At 38.7% G+C, this 21,997-nt stretch overlaps 1 protein-coding gene across 2 annotated transcripts in view; it reads right to left on the minus strand.

The window, feature by feature from the left end:
- Positions 1 to 11,677: 11,677 nt before the first annotated feature.
- Positions 11,678 to 21,997, minus strand: part of SUMO2 (small ubiquitin like modifier 2) — a 38,340-nt gene continuing 28,020 nt past the window's right edge. Inside the window, exon 4 of one of the 2 annotated variants that reach the window (XM_033961274.1) lies at positions 11,678 to 12,154. In XM_033961274.1, coding sequence (XP_033817165.1) covers positions 12,092 to 12,154 — 63 coding nt within the window. In that variant the 3' untranslated portion in view covers positions 11,678 to 12,091. Of the gene's footprint in view, positions 12,155 to 13,909; positions 16,003 to 21,997 lie in introns of those variants that run through there. The other variant, XM_033961275.1, reaches the window with a different exon arrangement.

Below are 21,997 nucleotides of genomic sequence, written 5' to 3' on the forward strand. Positions count from 1 at the left end.
CCCTCCCCCCTGTGTCCCAAGTTTGTGCCCCTCCCTCTCCCTCCACATAAGTAGCTGCCTATCTGTAGAAAAGACCAGTGCCTCTGAGGATCCTATCTTCCTGCCCACCCTTGAAGCCAACCCAGTTCTAGTTCGAGCTGCACTTGCTCCTTCTGTCTGCAGCAGGGACAGTGATAGCAGCGATTCACACTGCATGTGGCTGATGCACAAGCCTTCCCTCTGATGTCAACTGTGATGTCAGAAAGGTTTCTAGGTCAGCTACTTTCATGCATGTGAATCACTATGTGCACTGTCCATGAAGTGCTGATGACCGGAGCAAATGCAGCTTGAAGGTGGTAACTGTGTTGACTTGGGGGGGGGGCAGGTAGAAATTGCTGGAAACAGCTTCAGTGGCTGCAGGGCAGGAAGGCCATTAGGCCACATACACCCCAAGGCTACACATACCGTGTGTTGAGAAAGACTGGCTTAGACGAATGGGGCAGATATGAGGAAATTGAGTGCCTACAGGGGGAAATGTGGCCCCGTATCATTCTCTAATTCAAATGTATTTAAATATATGCCGATGGCAATAGGTATTACTTTACAAGATCTAGAAGGAAATAATGACTTATAACCCAAAACATTTTCACTAGGTCAGGGGCAGTAATGCAGGTTTTGGAGCAAGGCATTGTTCAGTGGTGTAATGAGGTCAGGTTTTTCCAGTTTTCAATATAATACTGCATATAGAAATAAAACAAAAGGAAAGGAGACTAACAAAGCATTTTATGATTACCGGTAGATTTCAAAAAGGTAAGGCCCTTCTGATCCGAGGAACAACGAGCTACTATTGAAAGCTAATCATAAGGTTATACTAGACCAGGTGTAGGAACTCTGGTCCTCAAGAGCCGTATTCCTGTCAGGTTTTCCCCAATGAATATGCATTGAAAGCAGTGCATGCAAATAGATCTCATGCATATTCATTGGGGAAATCCTGAAAACCTGACTGGAATATGGCTCTCGAGGACCGGAGTTCCCTACCCTACTTAATACATTTTATTTCCTTCATTTTTTGGTTTATTTCTACATAGCACCTTGTTCAGTTTTGAGCTTGAACTGTTGCATTTTGTCTTCTTTCACCCACAGAAGTAGGCTGCTGGAAGTTTTTAACAGTAGAGAAATTACAAATATAGACACATGTCCAAGTAAAAACTCATCTGAACTTAAATATTAACTTTATGAAAAGTCCATGTAGAGGTTACAGTTGAGAGGCTCATATTTTGGCACTGGGAAGCTGACGCTATTGCACAGTTATAAATTAATATCTTGTGTTTCAAAATATTAAGTTTAATAGAGGGCATGTATCAAACCAATATTCGGAGTGGTCCACCTTCGGCCACCCCTTAATAACCTTCTATTAGATATTGATCTTCAGACCCTCAGAAATGCCACAGGGGTTCAACAATATCTCATAACAACTGGCTTTATGCATTCAGTCTTCACCGGGTCACTTATAACTTTTAACTGTTTACTGTGCTTCAACTTTGACTGTATTAAACCTTCAACTTTTAAGTTTATATAATTTAACTACCACATTCATACTTAACTTAGGCGGTGAGTGGTAAGGGATGAGTACGCCGACATGTTTCACCCTTACGGGGTTTCATCAGGGCTTAACTTAACTTAAGTTTATTCTACACGACGGCCACCCAGTAACTGTTATCAACTATTGCACAGTTAGCACAATTTTGAGCATATTAGCTTCTAAGTCTGTAACTAAGGCACTTGAGCATTAAGTTTCTTGTCCAAGCTTGTAAACCTAAATCGTTCTACAAGTATCTGCTCATATAAACCCAGCCATCTCCACCTGACAAGCAACTCATCTCTTGCTACTTTGATTCTACCAGGGACACTTCTGAAAAATGCCCCTTGTTAAAGTACATATAGGCCAACTTGTAGATCTCTTGAGATGTCTCCACAGCCACACTGAACTCAGTCTAGAAACTCCCACCCACGCCTAGGCTCACATTGCATATATAGACCCACCCACCTGTTGCCTAACCAAGTCCTACTGACACAGACTCAAGGTAACAAAATTAAAAATATAATTCAACAATCCAAATGCTATACCTTAAACTTATAATAATCTTACTCAGCATGTTCTTTCCTATCCCCATCATCAACTAGGGCAGATATACTGACCCCCAAAATGCCTCCCAACACAACCCGCACAACCTTAGAGAAATCTCCTTTTTCTCATACACCCCCACAACAAAAAAACATATTACCCTCATAACTGCCAGATCAGTAAATAACAAAGCCATCTTTCTAAAAGGACCTCGCAGGTAAAAACTGGGATATTTTGCTGATTACTAAAACTTGCAATAGAGAGAACTGACTCAGGTTAATTAAACCTCCAAGAGAAGTGCTCATAAAACTGTAACTCTGCTCAGAGACTTGTAACTCTAAAGAGAGGGAGGTAACCCTCTCTTGAAACAAGAGTTATTATTTCAAATCATAGCATAGTATTTTAGTAAAAACGAGTCCAACTCTTGAGGGTATGCAAAGCTTGAAAAATATATTCAATACTTGGATGGAGTGTTTCGCAAAATCTTTTTAAAAGTCCAAAATAATGGTGATTGCATTCAGGAAATGCTAAAGATTGTACTTAGCTTAAATGCAGAACATGCAACTTTCTCTTGGAGGTTTAATTAACCTGAGTCAGTTCTCTCTATTGCATTTCAGCTACTTTCTGACTCTTCATTGCTACATTTTCCCTGTGTATTTGGAAACGCGATTACTAAAACTTGGCTTAAAGACAATGATAGTTATACTACATGTCTGTCCCTTAGGCTATCAAGTTTTAGCAGGCTCCCATACACACAAAAAAGGAGGAGAAACAGCCATTACCTGCCCACGACCAATGGATTCCACAGAAATGTATATTTAGGATAAAAACTTATATTGAAAAAATATGCACCATTAAGGATAGCTATGGCAAATTGTAACCTGGAAACTCTGTTTGTGCCAGATCCCTATAAGTTAGGATACAACCTTCTATTTGTAAACTTGTTCTGCAATTGTCAAATTGTATGTTTAAACTGTAAGCCGTTCTGAGCTCTTTGGGGACAATGGGATAGAAAATGAATTAAATAATAAAGTTTGTAACTAAGGCACTTGAGCATTAAGTTTCTCTTACAACACCACAAGAAGCCACACTGGGATTTGAATGCCGATACTCAGCAGCTACTTCACTTCAGAATCACACTTACTGAAATACTAGTACAACTAGAAAGGTGGTCTATTTCAGAAAAGGTATGCACAGATTTGTATGAACAATTTTTCCTGTCTAAAAACATTAGAAAATCAAAATTTTTTGCAAGTGCAATATTACCTTTACATCCCTTTACTAGACTTAGGCAAGGGGGGTAACCTAGTGGTTAGGAGCTGCTGCTTCAGCACCCTGAGGATGAGTTTCATCCCAGTCTGCTCCCCACTAGAAAATGACACGGGGACAAATTTGTCCATGGGAGTTTTGTCGCTGTCCCATTCCTGTAAGCTCTGACTTAACCGCACAAGCCTCGAACACTTATGATTTTAAAGTATTTGAGGCTTGTGCAGATGAGGACGGAGCTAGCAGGAATGGGTCAGGGACAGGAAAAGAACTCGCCAGGACAGGAAAATGAGTTCCCACAGGAACGGGGATAAATTTGTCCCCGTGACATTCTCTACTCCCTGCAACTCTGGGCAAGACACTACTCCATTATCCCAGGTACCGACTGAGCCTGCTGGAACAGATAGGGAAAATAAGAGTAGCTGGATTACTATTCACTGTAAACACTTTTGAAATAGCGGTCAATACTTAATACTAGTCAATACTTAGCCAGCCAGAAGCTCTGTAGTGTAGCACACATACAGTACATCCCTTGCTTCTTAAAATAGGGCTCTCTTGACTCATTTCAAAAACTCTATGTTGACACTGCAGGGTCAGCCCAAGGACTATCTAATGCCCCTCTCCACTCCTTCCCTTTTGATCTGCAGCCTCTCTCCTCTTCTCCATTATAAAGAGCAGCTTGGTGAATACTAAACATGTCAAGAATGGAAATAATGCAGAAGCTTGGTCAAGGAGTGGTAATACATATTGCTTGGCACCATGTTTAATACCATAGTGGGTAATATATCATTCCCCTGGTGTAGGCAACACAGCAGTCAGTAGATATAGAAGATGCATCACACTAGGCAAGGGCTCAAGGCCTCTAGCAGCTCCCACCCCTTCTGAACTGTTTCAGAAAGGGAAGAAGCCAGGAGGCCTTGTACATCCTTGAGTATCTACATGTGCACTAGTTGCACTGCATCTTCTACAGTCAGTCACTGCCTGTTGTGCTGCTTCCCAAGCAGATTAAGACTGAAGAGCCTGAGGCGGAGGAAAGGAAGGATTCTGGAGACCAAGTGTTGGTGTCATCCCTAAATTGTACCACCCTAAGTACTGCCTAGCAGACTTGCTGGCCTTACTTGACATTTCAAAACAGGTCAGGCGGTACCCCAGCTCACTTGGGTTACTAATAAAAAGGGCCCAGTGTAATCAGTTGCACTATCCTTAACAGTAGATTAAGTCAGCTTTCACATGACTTTTCATAATGCACCTGTCAATGTAGCAAGAGCTTTTAGTACACAAGTTTTCATTAAACAAAATTAAGGATAATGTAGTTGATTGCTTTGACATCACCACTATGAAGCTTTAAAGCAAAGATTATCCTATTTTAAGAAACAAAGGCTGTGTTATATTATATACTTATTGGCCAAACAAAACAGGGAAAACCTTTGATAACACTGTCCTTGATATGTACAATACTTTCATGAATTGCTTTTGCAATATCTTGGAAAATACAACCTGTATCTTATGTTTTCTGGGTCATGCATGAAAATTGCTATTGGTAGACTAGGTAAGTTTAAAGACAGCATTTACTGTACAACCCTATTAAACCCAACTGTACTGACTGCCTTGAATACATCCAACAAAATCCATAGCTTAATTGTGCGTGAATTTTTTCTATGTACTACTTAGCCTTATAGAGGTCCCTTAGTCTTAGAACTCTTTCCAAGGGCAATCAACCATTCCCTTTCTACTTGTTCCACCCTACTCAATTTTATAGACCTCTTACATCCAAATATTCTTGTTTCTCAAACTGTCTTCTATCTCCATTTTATTCCAGCAAGCTAGACTGCATAACTGAGGAAGGGACAAAAAAGATCTATATAGAATATATCTTTTTCAATATTCCATCTGTAGAAAGTTATGAACAGTAGCCAGGCCCAAATTGGTCAAACAAAAAATACAAAAATAGTTCCTTAAAGGTTGAAGTGTCTCATTTTCCAAAATCATTTCTTCCATCAAGCCACTGACCAATAAGCCATTTTGTCACTTCTATTTTAGCATTTGCCGCCAAATATTCTTCAAAACAGGTGAAAGGCAGCTGCACTTATCCAAATAAGATGCCAGACATTTTGGGAAGTACAGCAGCTTGGGGTCCACCCTTTTAGTAGCTTCTAAAACTAGCTCACTGGTGCATCAGGAATGCCAACTGTTTCTAAAATCCCCACCAACTCACGCCATACCAATACAACCTGCATGTTTCTTTTCCTCTACAGTTTAACAAATGCTTCCACTAAAACTTAAGGGAACACCTGTTGCATGAATTCTTCTATTCCTCAATACTATTCATTTGATATAAAAGATTCTAAGACAACTGTGCTCAGCTGGTTACATACATATTAAAGTTAACATGAAGGGGAGGTTTTAGAATAAAGTGGTGACAGGACCAGAGAATTATTTCAGGCAGTTGTAATCTTATGATTTAGAATTAGTTCTAGGTCTACTTTCTAAGCCATGGGTGAAAAAATGACAAAAAAATAAGTGTTTGCATGGTAGAAGGTTATTTTATCTACAAAAGTAGGCGTATGTTTAAATAAACAGTACTTAACAGTTTATTACAGTATCAGGGGGGAGGTGGTCTCTTGTGTGTCCCCAAGCTAGTTTTGACACTTGAAGGAATTTCAACATGTTTTCCAGCATGTGGTCTATATAGAATCTTTGAGACACCTTTTTCCAAAAAGATTATGGGCTAGATTCACTAACCTGCCCCGAATCGGAACAATTTGTTTCCGATTCGGGCAGGTCCAACTGATTCACAAATCAGTCATATTCAAATAGGGGCGATCAGAGGAAGCCCCCATTTGCAAGCAGGGATCGCAAATGTGCGATCCCTGCTCATGCGCAGACCCTGACAGTACTAACAGGAGAAGCAGCCTCCTGTCACTGCTGTCAAGACTTGTAATTTTTTTTTTTTTAAACTGGCCAGATATTTTGCATGTTTTACACACTCAAAATATCTGCTCGGATAAAAAAAAAAAAAATTTAAGCGCCCCCCCCCTGGAACTGCTTCCTCCCTCCCCAACCACTACAAAATACCCCCCTCCCCCAAACACGGCCCCCGCCGATGCCCCACAAAAGGCAGGAGGGATGCCTGCCATGCGAAACCCCATCCTGATCTGGCCAGACCATCTCCCTCCCTCCCTGCAGCTCTACCTAGGCCAGAAGGCTGGCCAGGCCTGGCCTCCCCGCTCCCCCCCCTACCTTTAAGGATTGTTGGGAGCAGGAGGGGTGCTCATTCCCTCCTGTTCCATGCCTCTTCTGAGGCCAGCAAGATGACCGATCAAGGCCCACCCCCTCCCCATACCTTAATATTGTTGGGAACAGGAGTGCTCAGTCCCTCCTGCTCCACACCTCCTCCGCCAATGAGTGCGGCCTTAGGCCACGCTCTGATTCATCATCTGATGCGTGGGGAGGGGCCTAAGACCCCGATTGGCTGAGGCACCTTGAGAGCTCCTTCCGGAGAATCCCATTGCTCCGAGATCAGAATGCTCATATCAGGATGCCAGGGGAAAACTGAAGATTAAGCTCATACTCCACAAAGGAGAAGAGGATGAGGTAGAAGGATCTGGCTGAGTGACTATATTCAACTCTTGCACAGAGTCTCTGAGATGAGATCGGGTAAAGCAGCAGACAAACGCAGAACCGTGGGATCGTCCCCAGGTTTGAAAGCCATAGAAGAATCCAAAGATCCGGCATACTGTCACGAGTCTCCCACCATGGGAACAGCATCCCCAGAAAACAAGGGGTTCACAAACTGATGATCATCATAAGTTATCACCCAAATCAGGGACAGTTAACTCAGGAACAGTGGCTGACTGAGAAGAGCCAGAACTAAATTTGCACAATCCTAGCAAGATTTGAAGTAGAAGAGCTCAAGGACTCCACCCCCACAAGGTCTGAGGCAAAAATTGTAGTTTTGGCAGTGCAGGGAGCTTTTGAAAAAGATTGCTAAAATCCAAGATGGCCACAACTAAGTAATTTGCATCAAAATCGCAATATTTTTTCAGTGAGCAAAGTTCAAACACAGCAATTTTAGGATTTTTCAAGTGGGGAACACAGAAACCTTTAAATTCTTCCCTCCCCCTGATTCACCTCACAGACTGCAACAATCTTACTCAGCCTGCCTTAGCTCTCTTACAGTAGCTGGAATCAGAGAATCACTGCCTCATGTTAGGAATACCTCTTCAATGCTGATCTTTGGACTGCCAGTCAGACACAGTGCTTGATTGTATCTCCACACTTGTGGACCAACAGATGCACTAAGGGACAAAAAACACATCCAGAACCCTTCAAGACACCGCTGAACCTCCTAAGTGCACCTTACAACCTGTGCTCAAACCCCTGCTAAACAGTAGGTGAGGAAAAAGAGGGACAGCCCTGAGCTCCACAGAAGCAAATGCAGGCTGGCCAACAGGTACCAGCTTGTCAGCTGCAGACCAGTCTGTTTCTTCTCTATACAGGCAGAGCTGAAAACGCTCCAAGCACAAAACCCCCCCAAAAGGATTGAAAAACAAAGAAAATAAGAAAAAGGGGAGAGCAGAACAGAAACATTCCAGGCTCATGTGTAGAAGGGAAAAACTACAGGTGGCAGTAGAATTCCTCAAAGAAAGCAAACAGAATGCTGGGCATCATCAAAAAGGGTATCACAACCAGGATGAAGGAAGTCATCATGCCGCTGTATCGCGCAATGGTGCGCCCGCACCTGGAGTACTGTGTCCAGTACTGGTCACCGTACCTCAAGAAGGACATGGCGGTACTCGAGGGGGTCCAGAGAAGAGCGACTAAACTGATAAGGGGTATGGAGAATTTTGCATACACTGACAGGTTAAAAATGCTGGGGCTGTTCTCCCTGGAGAAGAGGAGACAGAGGGGACATGATAGAAACCTTCAAAATCCTAAAGGGCATTGAGAAGGTGAATAAGGACAGATTCTTCAAACTGTGGGGGCCCACAACCACTAGGTGTCACTCGGAGAAATTGAAAGGGGACAGGTTTAGAACAAATGCTAGGAAGTTCTTTTTTACCCAGAGGGTGGTGGACACATGGAATGCGCTTCCGGAGGATATGATAGGCCAGAGCACTTTACAGGGGTTCAAGGAAGGTTTGGATAGGTTCCTGGAGGATAAGGGGATTGAGGGGTACAAATAGAACTAGAGGTAGGTCATAGAAGGGGTCAGAAACCACTTCACAGGTCATAGACCTGATGGGCCGCCACGGGAGCGGACCGCTGGCCGAGATGGACCTCTGGTCTGACCCAGTGGAGGCAACTTCTTATGTTCCCAATGCAGTGAAGAGAGTCAGAGAAAAAATCCAGAGTGGATTCCTTCAGCAGATGGCTCGCAGCCTTTGGGAGTTAACTCACATGTCTAGAATGGCTCACCTATTGCACTGGAAACAAGTGTTACTGTCTTTGAAGACCCAGACTCTTCAGGAGTCTGTTTGGCTTAACTGTTAAGTCAGGGTAATGCTCCTGTAACACTAACATATAAACAGACCTAAAACTTTGGAGATATTAGGCCTACGCTGACTTCAGAGGCCACATTTCTTCCACTTGCCACCAACATTAATCTATCCCCTTTAATACCACCATATTTAATTCAATTTGTATTTGGCAACTTTTTCTTTTAGTGACCTCTTAGTTTGGACAGGAGAAAGGAAAGGTTTAACGCTGAAAGTTGGGACAGGTGATTTAGTCTAATAGAAGAGAGTACGGTAATCATCTAATATTTAACCACCTTACATCCATGCTAAAGAGTCAAACTGTTATTTGTCTAAGCTCTTATAAAATCAAGTTCTGTTATTTTAACAATGGGCACAGCTACAGTATCTCTTTCAGGTTTTTCCCTAGCTGGCTTTCATTGTGCACTTTGAAAAGAGCTCATTCACCAAAAAAACCCAAACCCACCACTCCACGTCAGAGTTCTCAACTCAGTCCTCAGGACACCAGTCAGGCTTTCAGGATACCTATAACAAATATGATTGAGAGCTTTGCATATAAATGAAAGACAGTGTTTTCAAATCTCTATATATTCATTGTGAATATCCTGAAAACACTGGCTGGATGAGTGGGTTAAGAACCCCCTGTTTGAGGTAGATTTTTCTTTACTCCCTTTCAAAAAAGAGCAAGGCTGTTTCTTTACTTTTCATTTCAATACATTTATTAGTTTCATTCCTTATCAAGATATAAGATTGGGTGCTGAGATTTGGGCACCTGCAGTCAAATGTACTATTCTGACCCTCCCTTTGAGACCTGGATACAATTTTTCAATGGCAGGCCATATGTAAGAAACAATAATGGAAATAGAAGATCACTCATTTCTGATTTGCTTGATATGCAATAAAGTTAATTCAACAGCTGCAGATTTCCCAGCTGTATCTAAAAAATAAAAACAACAACACAACTCATAGCACCCTCAGATTTACTTGCAGAAGGCTATAATGTTTGATCTTTCCTTTAGGGCAAAAGCAGTCAACTTGAGTCAAGGAATCTTCTCTTTAAATCCCAAAACCCCACAGTTGCATCCATGAAGATCAAGGGAAAGTATTTCTATGCTAACTGGCTACACTTTGTGCTAAATGATTTCAGCAGTAATACTTATTATAAACCTCCTCATCTAAAAAAATGAGACAAGCCACTTTTGCAGATTCTTCTGCTAATAGCTTACCATATGACCACATACTTACCAGCCTTAAACACCAAGGCCCTGGATACATAAAGCTCTAGATACCACAGTAAAAAAATAAAATACTGTGCAGGAAGCGATTTTTCTTTTACTAGCGATACTCAGGACAATAACATGCAAATTATATGCATGCTATTCGTGTAGAGCATTGCCAGTAAAAGGGGAAGAACTGCACCTAGCACTTGCTCAGAAGAGCACTTGCTCATCCTCCTGCCTGCCTGTCAAAAAGCAGCCCATGCTCTCCCTGCTTGCCAGTTCAGCTGATTGGGGCAGGGGAATCCACAATCATCTGAACCAGCAGGACTCCCCAAAGCTGCCAATCAGTGGCTTTGGGGAATCCTGCCGGTCAAGCTGATTAGGGGATTCCCCTGCCCTGCTCAACTGAACAAGTTGTTTTTTTAATGGACACAAAAACTCCACACCCTCCCATTAGGATGGGACACCCTGTACCATCCCCCCCCCCCAAATCAGCAGGATGGATGCCCACCATCCACCCAGACTGAAAACCCTAATCCCTCCCCATACCTTTTATTCAGAAGATCAGGAGTAAAGTAAAGAAATGCCCATTTCCTTCTGCCTCTGGGCCCGCCCATTCAAAATGACGGCCCTACCTCTACTAGTACATTCTGGGATGCACTTGAAGGGGCCTTAGGTGCCAATCAGGGCCTTAGGCCCCTCCTAGTGCATTCCAGAAGATCAAGGAACCCCCCTATGCCTAGGACCCTCCTCACTTTATTCCAGCAATGTGCAGGAGGGATGCCCACTCCCTCCTGCCTGACAGGCCTGCCTCTTCAAAATGGCAGGTATTTCCCCCTTCCCAGTGCATCTTGAAATATACTGGGAAAGAGAAGGTGTACCATTTTGAAGAGGCAGGTCTGCCTGGCAGGAGTTGGCATCCCTCCTGCCCATTGTCAGAATAAGGTAGAGGGTCTTGGACCTGTGGCAGGAGGAGTGGGCATCCCTTTTTGGAGATTTTTTTATTTTTATAACATGGGGGTAGGTGGGCAGTGGAGGAATCAGGGGCATTTTATTTCATTGGCAGGTCTGAGCTGCTGTCTTAATTTTCTGTCATTGCCCGAGCTAATCAGCGCTGGTTTTTAACCACTAACTTAAAAGGAAACCTTTTGTACATCAGGGTCCAAGTCTTCAGTATAACAATAAAGCAATCCAATTATAGGTTTTGTTTTCTTAGTCACCGAGCTCCTCTGCTGGCTCTACGCCTCTCATGAAAGCAAAAACAAAACACGTAAAATGATCCCAATTAATTCATACACCTTTGCAACATGAGGCATACGAACTAAAGCACAGCCATGTGCAAAGCATGCCATCTCATTGCTCAATGGATTTAAATACCCGCATCTAAAAGTTTTGCAATATCTCAAATTTGTTAAAAAAAAATAAAAAATGAAAACTAGTTTCTTTTAAACAAGTTTATTTAAACAAGACACTGGACTTAGGGATAAACTAGCTAGAAAAGTTTTCTAGTAAGTCACCCCTACTCAAAGACAGATTGCTCTACATGTAACAGCTACATACAAAAAAGTTATAAAATCGTCCTTGGTTTAACAATGATAAAAGAAACAATGAAATTATCCAATGAAACAAGGTACTCAGGTTTGCTTCCTTTTTTAGTTTTTTTTTTTTTTTTGTTTGTTTTTTTTAAACAGTGAAAGCAAAATAATTTACTGTAATAAAGAAGATGAATGAGCGTGCAACTGATAGGGATAATATTCACAGAAATATTTCCAAGTCTGTCCACCCCATCTCCTTATGTTGATCAAAAGTGGGGCCAGTTCTAAAAAAAAAAAAGAAAAAGAAAAAAGAAAGCAAGCATGTGTGCACATATACTGCATATTTTATGTACAATAAAGAAAAGGAAGAGGCTGAAGAAACTATACTGCAGTAGTCAGAATATGGCCAAACAGATCTTGGATATTTTTGTGACCATGTGGGTGGTGATGGTAGAAGTACAGTTCAAGAATAAAGAAGTAGGCTCCTCTTTAGAATATTCCTCCTGTTTGCTGCTGGAATACATCAATTGTATCTTCATCTTCCATTTCCAACTGAATAAAACAAAGTTAGATATAGGTTTTTCAACATTTCTGTAGCTTAAAATAATAAAAGCTGGTCCAGCACTGTAATCTTTCTGCATAAAGATAAGGAATTAGCCCTCAACACATCTAGGCAGCACTGAACTGGCAACACCACTTACCCTTAAGAGCATCATAAAATGAAATCTCCCCTACCACCCCCATTCAATAATTTACAGTAAAAAAGAAAAGTAACTTAAGGTTATTTGCTCCATATTTCACACAAGCCACCCTTACAGGCCCTGCAGAGGAGAGAATGTGAACACAAAGCTGAAAAACCACAAAGAAAAAAAGTTAAATTTTCCGCCCCAATGGCTGTATAAACGCTATGCAGCATCTTATGACTCAAAATTAGTACAGACTATCTTGACCAATACTAATGCCTCCAAATACTGTCAGCTGTAAACATGCTGTAGCTGCATACAATGCACTATAGTCAGACTGAGTGGTCATCTATTTGCTCACTACCAAGTCCAGTCAAGTTCCCAAATTAAACTAAAAAAATTAAGTCATTTCATTCCCCTATAAAGCTTAAATAATTTAGCTTATTCAATGTCGCTGTTACACTATATGGGTTATAGCAGTGGTCTCAAACTCAAACCCTTTGCAGGGCCACATTTTGGATTTGTAGGTACTTGGAGGGCTGCAGAAAAAAAAGTTAATGTCTTATTAAAGAAATGACAATTTTGCACGAGGTAAAAAACTCTTTATAGTTTATAAGCCTCCCCCCTCCCCCCCGAAGGCCTGCATGTTCCCCCCTTCTTTGCAGCATCCTCCAGCTTCCCCCCTAGCCTCCCGGTCTTAGTTTCAGCTAATTACCGCAGCCTGCAGAGAGGATCGTTGGTGCTGTAGAATTCCTTGCAGGCTGCCATCGACCTCCACAGCATGTTCCCTCTGCTGCAGTCCCGCCCCTCTTCTGATGTCAGGGGCAGGATCACGGCAGAGGGAACGTGCTGCTAAGGACGACAGCAGACTGCAAGGATCGCTACAGCACCGGCAATCCTCTCTGCAGGCTGTGGTAATTATCTAAAGGTAAGAGCAGGAGGCCAGGGGGAAGCCGGAGGATGCTGCAAAGAGCAGGCAGCACTAGTACAGACCGCGGGCCGCAAAATAGTATCTGGCGGGCCGCATGTGGCCCCCGGGCCATGAGTTTGAGACCACTGGGTTATAGTGTAACAGCGACATTGAATAAGCTAAGTTATACGGGAACGAAATACAATGAAATGACTTAAAATTGATAGTAAATGAATTAGAAGGTGTACAAGATATTTGATGAATTGAAATCCATGAAGAATAATTTTTAGCTTAATTGCTCAACTTATTTATTCAGAATAGGAATAAGTAGATATAAGAAACATATAAAAACATACAAGAATATAGGAAAAGAAAGAAAAAAAGACCATGAAAATATAGGTTTAGCTAGTAAATGCACAACTGAGTGAGTCAGTGATGAGTGCTGCCACACTGTGCTGTATCAGACAGGTGGCGTTCTGAGATTCCCCACATGTGTTTAAACTCAATTTAGTTAAGAGGCATGATATAGTTTAAGTAAATTAATGAAGTGATTATCTAAGAGGTTTCTAGTACTATTTTGAATGCCAATGTGAAGTGTGAGTTTCAAGACAATACAGTTCAGCCAGTTGGGCCAACCCAGTGATCAGTGGCACTGCTACACACAAGTGCCCCTCCCCCCTGTTTAATATGAATCAATTAGGGTTGCTGCATTGATGATGAGCAGAATTTTTTTTATTTTGTAATTGTTTATTTTGAGTTACCAATGTACACAGAACATATACATACCAGTAAACCCCCAAAGGGAAAAAAAAACAAACACACAAAACTATACAATCAATCCCCAAAAGTCATTCCCACATCCTCAACATAATACACATAATGCCATTGAACTCTGATAAAGACCCACCTCTCCAAACAGAACCACTGTCTCTCCCCCACTGATGCTAACATTCAGAAGGTACAAGGAATTAAATATGACCCTCTATACATAAGCAACTAATACATCTAGGAGTGGCAACATCTAGGAGTGGCAACAAGAAAAAAAAGCAGTACCTTGCTACGCATATATCGATCAAACAATGCCAACTCTAACAGTCTTAGATAATTCACCCAACTTATAAGAATTGAAATATTGTCCCCAACCACTTCACCCTCTACTTCCAGATATAGACATGGAGCAGAATTTTAGAAGTCCACTATATATTTAACTTTTTTTTTTCTTCTTTTTAGAGTGTGTGTTCTGCTTTGTTGTAACCTGCATAGGCTGATCCCTTTGGACCAGAAAAGTGATTCAAGCTCAAGATTCACGCGGGTGGGAAGGTGGCAAGTGAGTCCTTGCCATTACTCAAGAGTAACACCTGGTATCTGGATTTAGAGCCTATGATTGCAGGATTCTTGCAATAGCTTTGCTAAATGACCGCTGGCCTAGGCCAGTGGTGCAATTAAATCTGGGTATATTTGGGGAAGAGAGAACAATTGGAGGAAAAAATTCAAGTGTAAAGGTAAGCCATTGATCCCAAGTCCTGGTTTCACCTAACCTGGATGTTCTAAGAAGCAAGAGAAACAGAAAAAAATGAATGACAGCAGATAAAGATTGCATGATGTATTCAATCAGCCCAACTACATCTAAGCACTACAATATACTTCTCTTCTTCAGACATCCTCTGTATCTGTCCCATGCTAAGCAACAAAATACTGAATTACTCATCCTTCCAAATCATAACTCAAAATGGTTATCTCCCTGCCCAAAAAACCCTTACAATTTAAGTTGTACCTGAGGCAATGGAGGATACATTTTACTCCTGATGGAATTCTGCACAAAAAATTAGCAAATTCTACATGTTGATTTGTCAAAATTTAGATACATTTTTGCTAATTATCCATATTCTGTTTTAAACATTTAAAATAAAATGGTTCTCTTCTACATTTGTTGCCTGGTTGTTTTATTTTACACTACTACCAACTGGGATAAATGTAAATCTATAATTGTGAGAGTCTACTAAATCTCTACTTTTGAATCACAATCCAAAAAATATTTATATATATAAACTAAGATATCCCTTCCTGAGGAAGCACCCAGTGCGAAACTCGAGTAGAAGGGAAGATTTGTACTTTATGGCTTCCAGGAGTCTTTTATAATTGGCACAAGCACTTTATAACACGGAGTTGCCTGTCACGTGACCTTCGAATGCAGAGTTTCCACCATATAAGATAAGTTCATTTTGCTTTTTTTAAACAAGTGTATTTATAAAGATATTAGGTAGTACAGACAATGATGGTCTGATGGCAACCTGTGTTTTGCAGGCCGCAGCAGGCGAGCACGGAGCCATCTTTCAACTTCTCTTCCTTCATCCTTTCACTCCTACTCCTCCCTTTCCTATCATCTCACAGTTGCTTCTGCCGTCTTCATAACCCTCCCTTCATTCACTTCTTTCTCTAATAGAGACCACATCCTCCTTCATCCCCAGCCTGCAGCCACCACTGAAGTGTTTATAGGAAAGGAGGGGTGTGCAGCCCCAGTTTTCAAGGACTGGAACTGCCCACCCCCCATAAGCTCAATAACTGTGCTCTCCATTTATTTAATACAGGACACTGCTGTTCCCTGTAGCTATCATAAAATTCATTCCTGAAAATTGGTATTGAAGGGTAGTCTGTCTGGCACCTTGCACAAATGCACACTTAAAGTTAGTCAGCGCATGGTTGATAACGCCCTTATGGATAGGAAAGGCACTCATAGTGAAAACCCAAAGCAGCTGCAGAGGAAGCCTGAAGGAGGGTGCTAACCATCAGAAGGGGAGAAACTGCACCTACCGACAAGAGGAGAAAAATATTATTTCAAAACAAATCACTGCAATTTTTTCATGTGTTTGTAAAATGTCACTAAAGTTCAATATATAGTTAAAAAAAAAAATTAAAAAAAAGAACCTCAGAATATACACAAATTAATATTCCACTTTCACCTACCACAAAATTTCCCCTTCTGAAGCTGGTCCAAATTTAGCATCTGTCGTCACCAACAGCTACTTTCAAAGTGTATTTAATAAAAGGGGTGAAACAGGGTCAGAGAGAGATGTTAGAGGGTGTGAAAGGGGAAAAGGGAGAGATGGAAATGGTAGGACCACTGCTGCTTTGGGGCACTGAGGGAGGAAAGGTTGGTATGTCAGGACTGCTGCTGCCGCCTCGGGTAAGTAAAGACCCTGTCGGGTGATAAAGGATCTATGAGGGCCAAAAGGGTCAAAGGAAATGGTGATAGGTGAGGTGGTGGGACTGAGATCAGTGGGAGGCAGGGTCCGGGCATGATAGATGCGGGGCATGGGTGGGGTCAGAGTCAGGGTATAGGTGGGGCTATTCTAGCACCCGTTACTGTAACGAATGTAACGGGCTAAAACACTAGTATCTTTATAAATACACTTGTTTACAGTTTTATAAATCTTTATTCATTTTCTTATGTTACAACAAGTGTTTTAAATAAATTCATTATAAACTTGAATAATCACACTTGATTAACTTACAGATTAATATCAAATTTAAAATTTCTTTAGAAAATCAATATTTTATAAAGTTATAATATTATGTAAGAAATTTAAATTAATATAATTATTATTGAATATAATAATTTCCCCTCCCTCCCTATCAATACTGAATGAGAAATCTTTATTCATTTTCATATGTTACATCAACAATATAAATTCATACTAATATTTCAGAAAACTAAATTTATATAATTCTTAGTTAATATAATAATATACCATCCCCTCCCCCCTCCCTTCTATTCAGTAATACATGAATAAAATTTTTAAATGCTATTATTTCCATATTTCATATTATAAATCAAGTATTAATATATTATATAATATTTAGAGATATGATCCCTTTTTCTTCTAATCAAATTCTATACATGGGAAAATTAATCATTCTTTACAATATTCAGTTAATGGTCTCCATATTTTTTGAAATTTATCTATATGTCCTTTTTGTGTTGCTATAGTGAGCTCCATTTTGTATATATGACATACAGAATTCCACCAGAATGTATAATTTAATCTGTCATGTTTTTTCCAATTGAATGTGATTTGTTGTATTGCTATTCCAGTTAAAATAAAAAGAAGTTTGTTATTACTTGATGATATTTGACTTCTTGCTCTCATAGTTGTTCCAAATAATATGGTATCATATGTCAAGGCTACCAGATTTTCTAACATCCTATTTATTTGGGGTCAGATTGATTTCCAGAATGTTAAGATGAATGGACAATAGAATAAAAGATGATCTAATGTCCCAATTTCAACATGACAGTGCCAGCATCTATTTGACCTAGAGCTATCTATTTTTTGTAATCGAACAGGGGTCCAGAAAGCTCTATGTAAAAGAAAAAACCAAGTTTGTCTCATAGATGCTGATACCGTACATTTTAGCCTCCAAGACCAAAGTCGTGGCCATTGAGATGCACTAATTTGGTGCTTTATCTCAATGCTCCAAATGTCTCTAAGACCATTTTTTGGTTTTTTATTTATATAACCGGATATTAATTTATACCACTGTGCAGCTTCATGACCTGTTGAATTAATCTGGAAACACAGGAATTCCAAACTGTGATAATTAGTAAGATTTTTCCATTCAGGGAACCCTACCTGAATGGATTGCTTCAATTGCAACCATTTAAAATATTGTGTTTTTTTAAGATCAAATTTATGTTGCAATTGTGAAAACTCCAGCAACTTTCCATTTTTTATTATATCATCTAAAATACGAATACCTGCTGTCATCCAGTTTTTCCAGATTATTTTGAAACCGCCTATTTTGATCTTGGGGTTTAACCAAATCATTTGAGTTGTTGATTTACTAATTGGAATAGGAGTTAGATTACTTATATATCTTAAAGTTTTCCATGTATCCATGAATATTTTATGTTCTTTGTATAGCCTTGGCATTTTGATACTAACTACATGACTGAGACGTAAAGGAAACATGAGTCTCCATTCAAGCCAGAACCAATCTGGAATATTATCAGTGGGCTCTGGGAGGATCCAATACATACCTTGACGTAAAATATAGGCTTGATGATACCTATAGAAGTTGGGAAAATTTACCCCTCCCTCCGCAATTGGTCTTTGTAATGTCACTAAAGCAATTCTGGGATTTTTCCCAAGCCAAATAAATTTTGTCAATACCTTATTTAACTTTGTATAAAAAGATTCTTGAAAGAAAACTGGTATCATTCCCATTTGGTAACAAACTACAGGTAAGATCATCATTTTAACTGTTTGTACTCTTCCCCACCAAGATAAATGTAAAGGATTCCATTGTTCACACATCTGTCACTTTTTGTAATAAACATTTTTCATTAATTTTCATTGTGTCTTCTAAATCTTTTGAAATCCAAATTCCAAGATATTTAATAGTATCCTCCTTCCAAACAAAAGAGAATGTATTAAATAAACCTTTTGTACAGTGTACATTTAATGGAAGTATTTCTGATTTATTCCAATTTATCTTATACCCTGAAAACTTTCCGAATTTATCAATTAGTTCAAGCAATTGTGGAATGGTGGATTCTGGATTCCTCAAATATAATAATAAATCATCAGCATAAGCTGATATTTTGTATTCTCTATCTGAATGAGGTATACCTTGTATTTCCTTTACTTGTTGGATTGCTAATATTAAGGGTTCTAAAACTATATCAAACAGTAAAGGAGACAAGAGACATCCTTGTCTAACTCCTCTCTGTAGATTAAATATTTCTGAAAATGTATTATTTATATATAATCTAGCAGAGGGGGAGCTATATAATGTTTGTATCATTTGTATGAATCCAGGACTTATACCAAACCATTCCATAGCCTGATACATAAATGTCCATTCTATTCTATCAAAAGCCTTTTCTGCATCTAAAGAAACAGCAAAAGTAGGCTCATTCATTTTCTTTGTTAAGTATAACATATGGAATGCTAATCTGGTATTATGAGATGAATGTCTTTGAGCCGTAACGAATCCTGTTTGAGGCATACCTATAATATGGGGAAGAGCATTAGCCAATCTTAATGCAAGTATTTTTGCTAATATTTTTCCATCTACATTTATTAAAGATATTGGCCTATAGTTTGAAACCAATGTGGAATCTTTATTTGGCTTTGGTAAAACAATAATTAAAGATTCTGCTATAATGCCATTTATACATCCTTTAAGTTGATATTGAAAAAGATTTAATAAATAGGGTAATAATAAATTTTGAAATGTTTTATAAAATTCCACTGTATATCCATCACCACCTGGAGCGGATCCAACTCTAAGGGATTTCAAAGCTGTTTCTAATTCTTTTAATGATATTGGCTCTTCCAAACTTCGTTTTATATGTTCAGGAACTTTTGGACCCTCTAACATTTTCAGAAATTCTAAACCATCTTTTTCTTTATTTAAATAAGTCTCGGAAGTATAAAGAGATTTATAAAATTTTAGAAATTGTTTTAAGATAGGTTCAATTTGTGTTAATGTGTCACCTTTTTCATCTTTTATAGCAATTATTTTTGATTTCTTTTTTTTCGCTTTGAGATAATTTGCCAATATTCTTCCCGACTTATTTGAGTTTCCATAATACAATGCCTGCTGGGAGAATAAATCTTTTCTTATTATCTTTGATGAGAATTCATTGAATTTTACTTTAAGTTTTAATAATTCTTGTTGTATAGAATATTCCCATTTTTCTATTAATTTTGATTCTAAAATTTTTATTTCTGTTTCCAAATTAGAAAATTGTTTTCTATTTTGTTTATTAAGATAAGCCGAATAAGAAATAATTTGTCCTCTTATTGATACCTTAAAAGCATCCCATAATATTTCCCTAGAGATTTCATCTTTATCATTTATTTGAAAATAATCTTTCATTTTTGTTTGAAAATTCTCACAGAATATTGGGTCAGCAAGCAATGTATTATCAAATTTCCATATTGGTCTATTTGTATTTTGATCTGTGATTTTAATTTCAATCCACACTCCACCATGATCAGATAATATGATTGGATCAATGGCAGCTTGTGTTACTTGATGTGCTAGGTGTTTTGATATAAATATATAATCTATTCTTGAAAAAGAATTATGAACATGAGAACAGAAAGAAAATTCCCGTCCATTAAAATGAAGTATTCGCCAAATATCTGTCAAATTACAAGTTTGTACCAAATTATCTAGTCCCATCGATTTCATATATCTACTTGGGTTTTTGTCTAATAAAGGATCCATAACAGCATTAAAATCCCCAGCTACTATTAGATTTGAAGTAGCCAGTGGTAAGATCAGTTGTTGAAGAGTCTTAAAAAATTCATTTTGTTTTGAATTAGGGGCATATATATTAAACAACGTCATGGTTGTATTTCCCATGCATATTTCCACTTTTACCCATCTGCCATGAACATCTGATTCTTTTAATTTAAATAAAGCTGAGCATTTTTTATTCACTAGAATAGCAACACCTGCTTTTTTCCCTATGGCTGGTGAATAAAAACAATGCTTTATCCAACCACCTGTCAACTTATTAGATTCAATGTTTGAAAGGTGGGTCTCTTGTATGCAACATATATCTGCATTTTGCCTTTTTAAGAACAGTAATGTTTTTTTCCTTTTTATAACATGATTTAGACCATTAACATTCAAAGATATTATTTTAAGAGACATTTATAATTATAATTTTTATAATATATTTTCTATATAATGATATATGTTTTTTATTAATATATTTTCCCAATATATTTAATAAATTATAATTTCCTTTTATTATTTCTATATCTCCTTTATATCTTTCTTTCCCATTCCCTCCCGTATCCCTATTTCCCTCCCTCCCCCCCCCCTCTTATTAAATACGATTACTTGGGTACGCAAGATGAGGTTAGGTTAAAATAACTCCCCCAAGCTAAATTAAAATATTCTTTATTTACTACTAATAATTTATCTCCCTTTATCTAATATATTTCCTATATATCTAGCAAATAAATATTTTTCTTATATAAATTTTATATAAAAAGTTAAAGTATTTAAATCCATATAAGAAAATATTATCTTATCTTTTGATAAATCTATATAAGATTTATCAATGAGATTTACAATCTTGCATATATTTATCAAGAATCAACTTTACATTCATTATACTGATATCTAATAATATTATTATTTTAATAGTACTATGTGGATCATGAAGTGGAGTCTGTGTGTCTTAAAATGTCTTTATATAGGTATGTTTGTTGCAATCAGTCTATTTTTCAACCTTTACTCCAATTTGTGTTGTGAGGAAGAGATTTAGGTAAAATTCCCAGTTTAAGACTCCTAGATTCTTTTCTTTCCCCCAATTTCTGTCTCCAAAAACGTTTTTGTGTTGCCTATTCAGTTCAACCTTGTAGGATTCAGTATTCCTCTCTCATTGTTTCTGCTAAATAGTCCAAGACATTCATCATTCCCTCAAGAGAGCAAGTAATGAAGATGTTTCCTGACTAGGGACTTGATTTTATTTTTGTCAGTATTGAGGACAGCCCGTCAGTCAAAGTGCCAGAGAAATAAAAGCGCTGAATAACTTCGAAGCTAGTTCAGTATTCGAGAAGGAGAAAATCAGTTACACCTTACATACAGCACAGTCTTTTTGGATTTATTCTGTGTTATTCCAGACTGAATCTCCTCTCTTTCATAACAAACTTAGCAACATTTTAGAATCAAAACGGAAGCACTTCCTATTACAGGATATTCTCTCTGTCAACCAATCTCTTTTTGTTTTGTATTTTGTAACTCCCCAGCAGCGTGATTGGAGATTTTTCCTGT

Source organism: Geotrypetes seraphini, chromosome 10 (genome assembly GCF_902459505.1).
Source record: "Geotrypetes seraphini chromosome 10, aGeoSer1.1, whole genome shotgun sequence".
NCBI classification, from domain to species: Eukaryota; Metazoa; Chordata; class Amphibia; order Gymnophiona; family Dermophiidae; genus Geotrypetes; species Geotrypetes seraphini.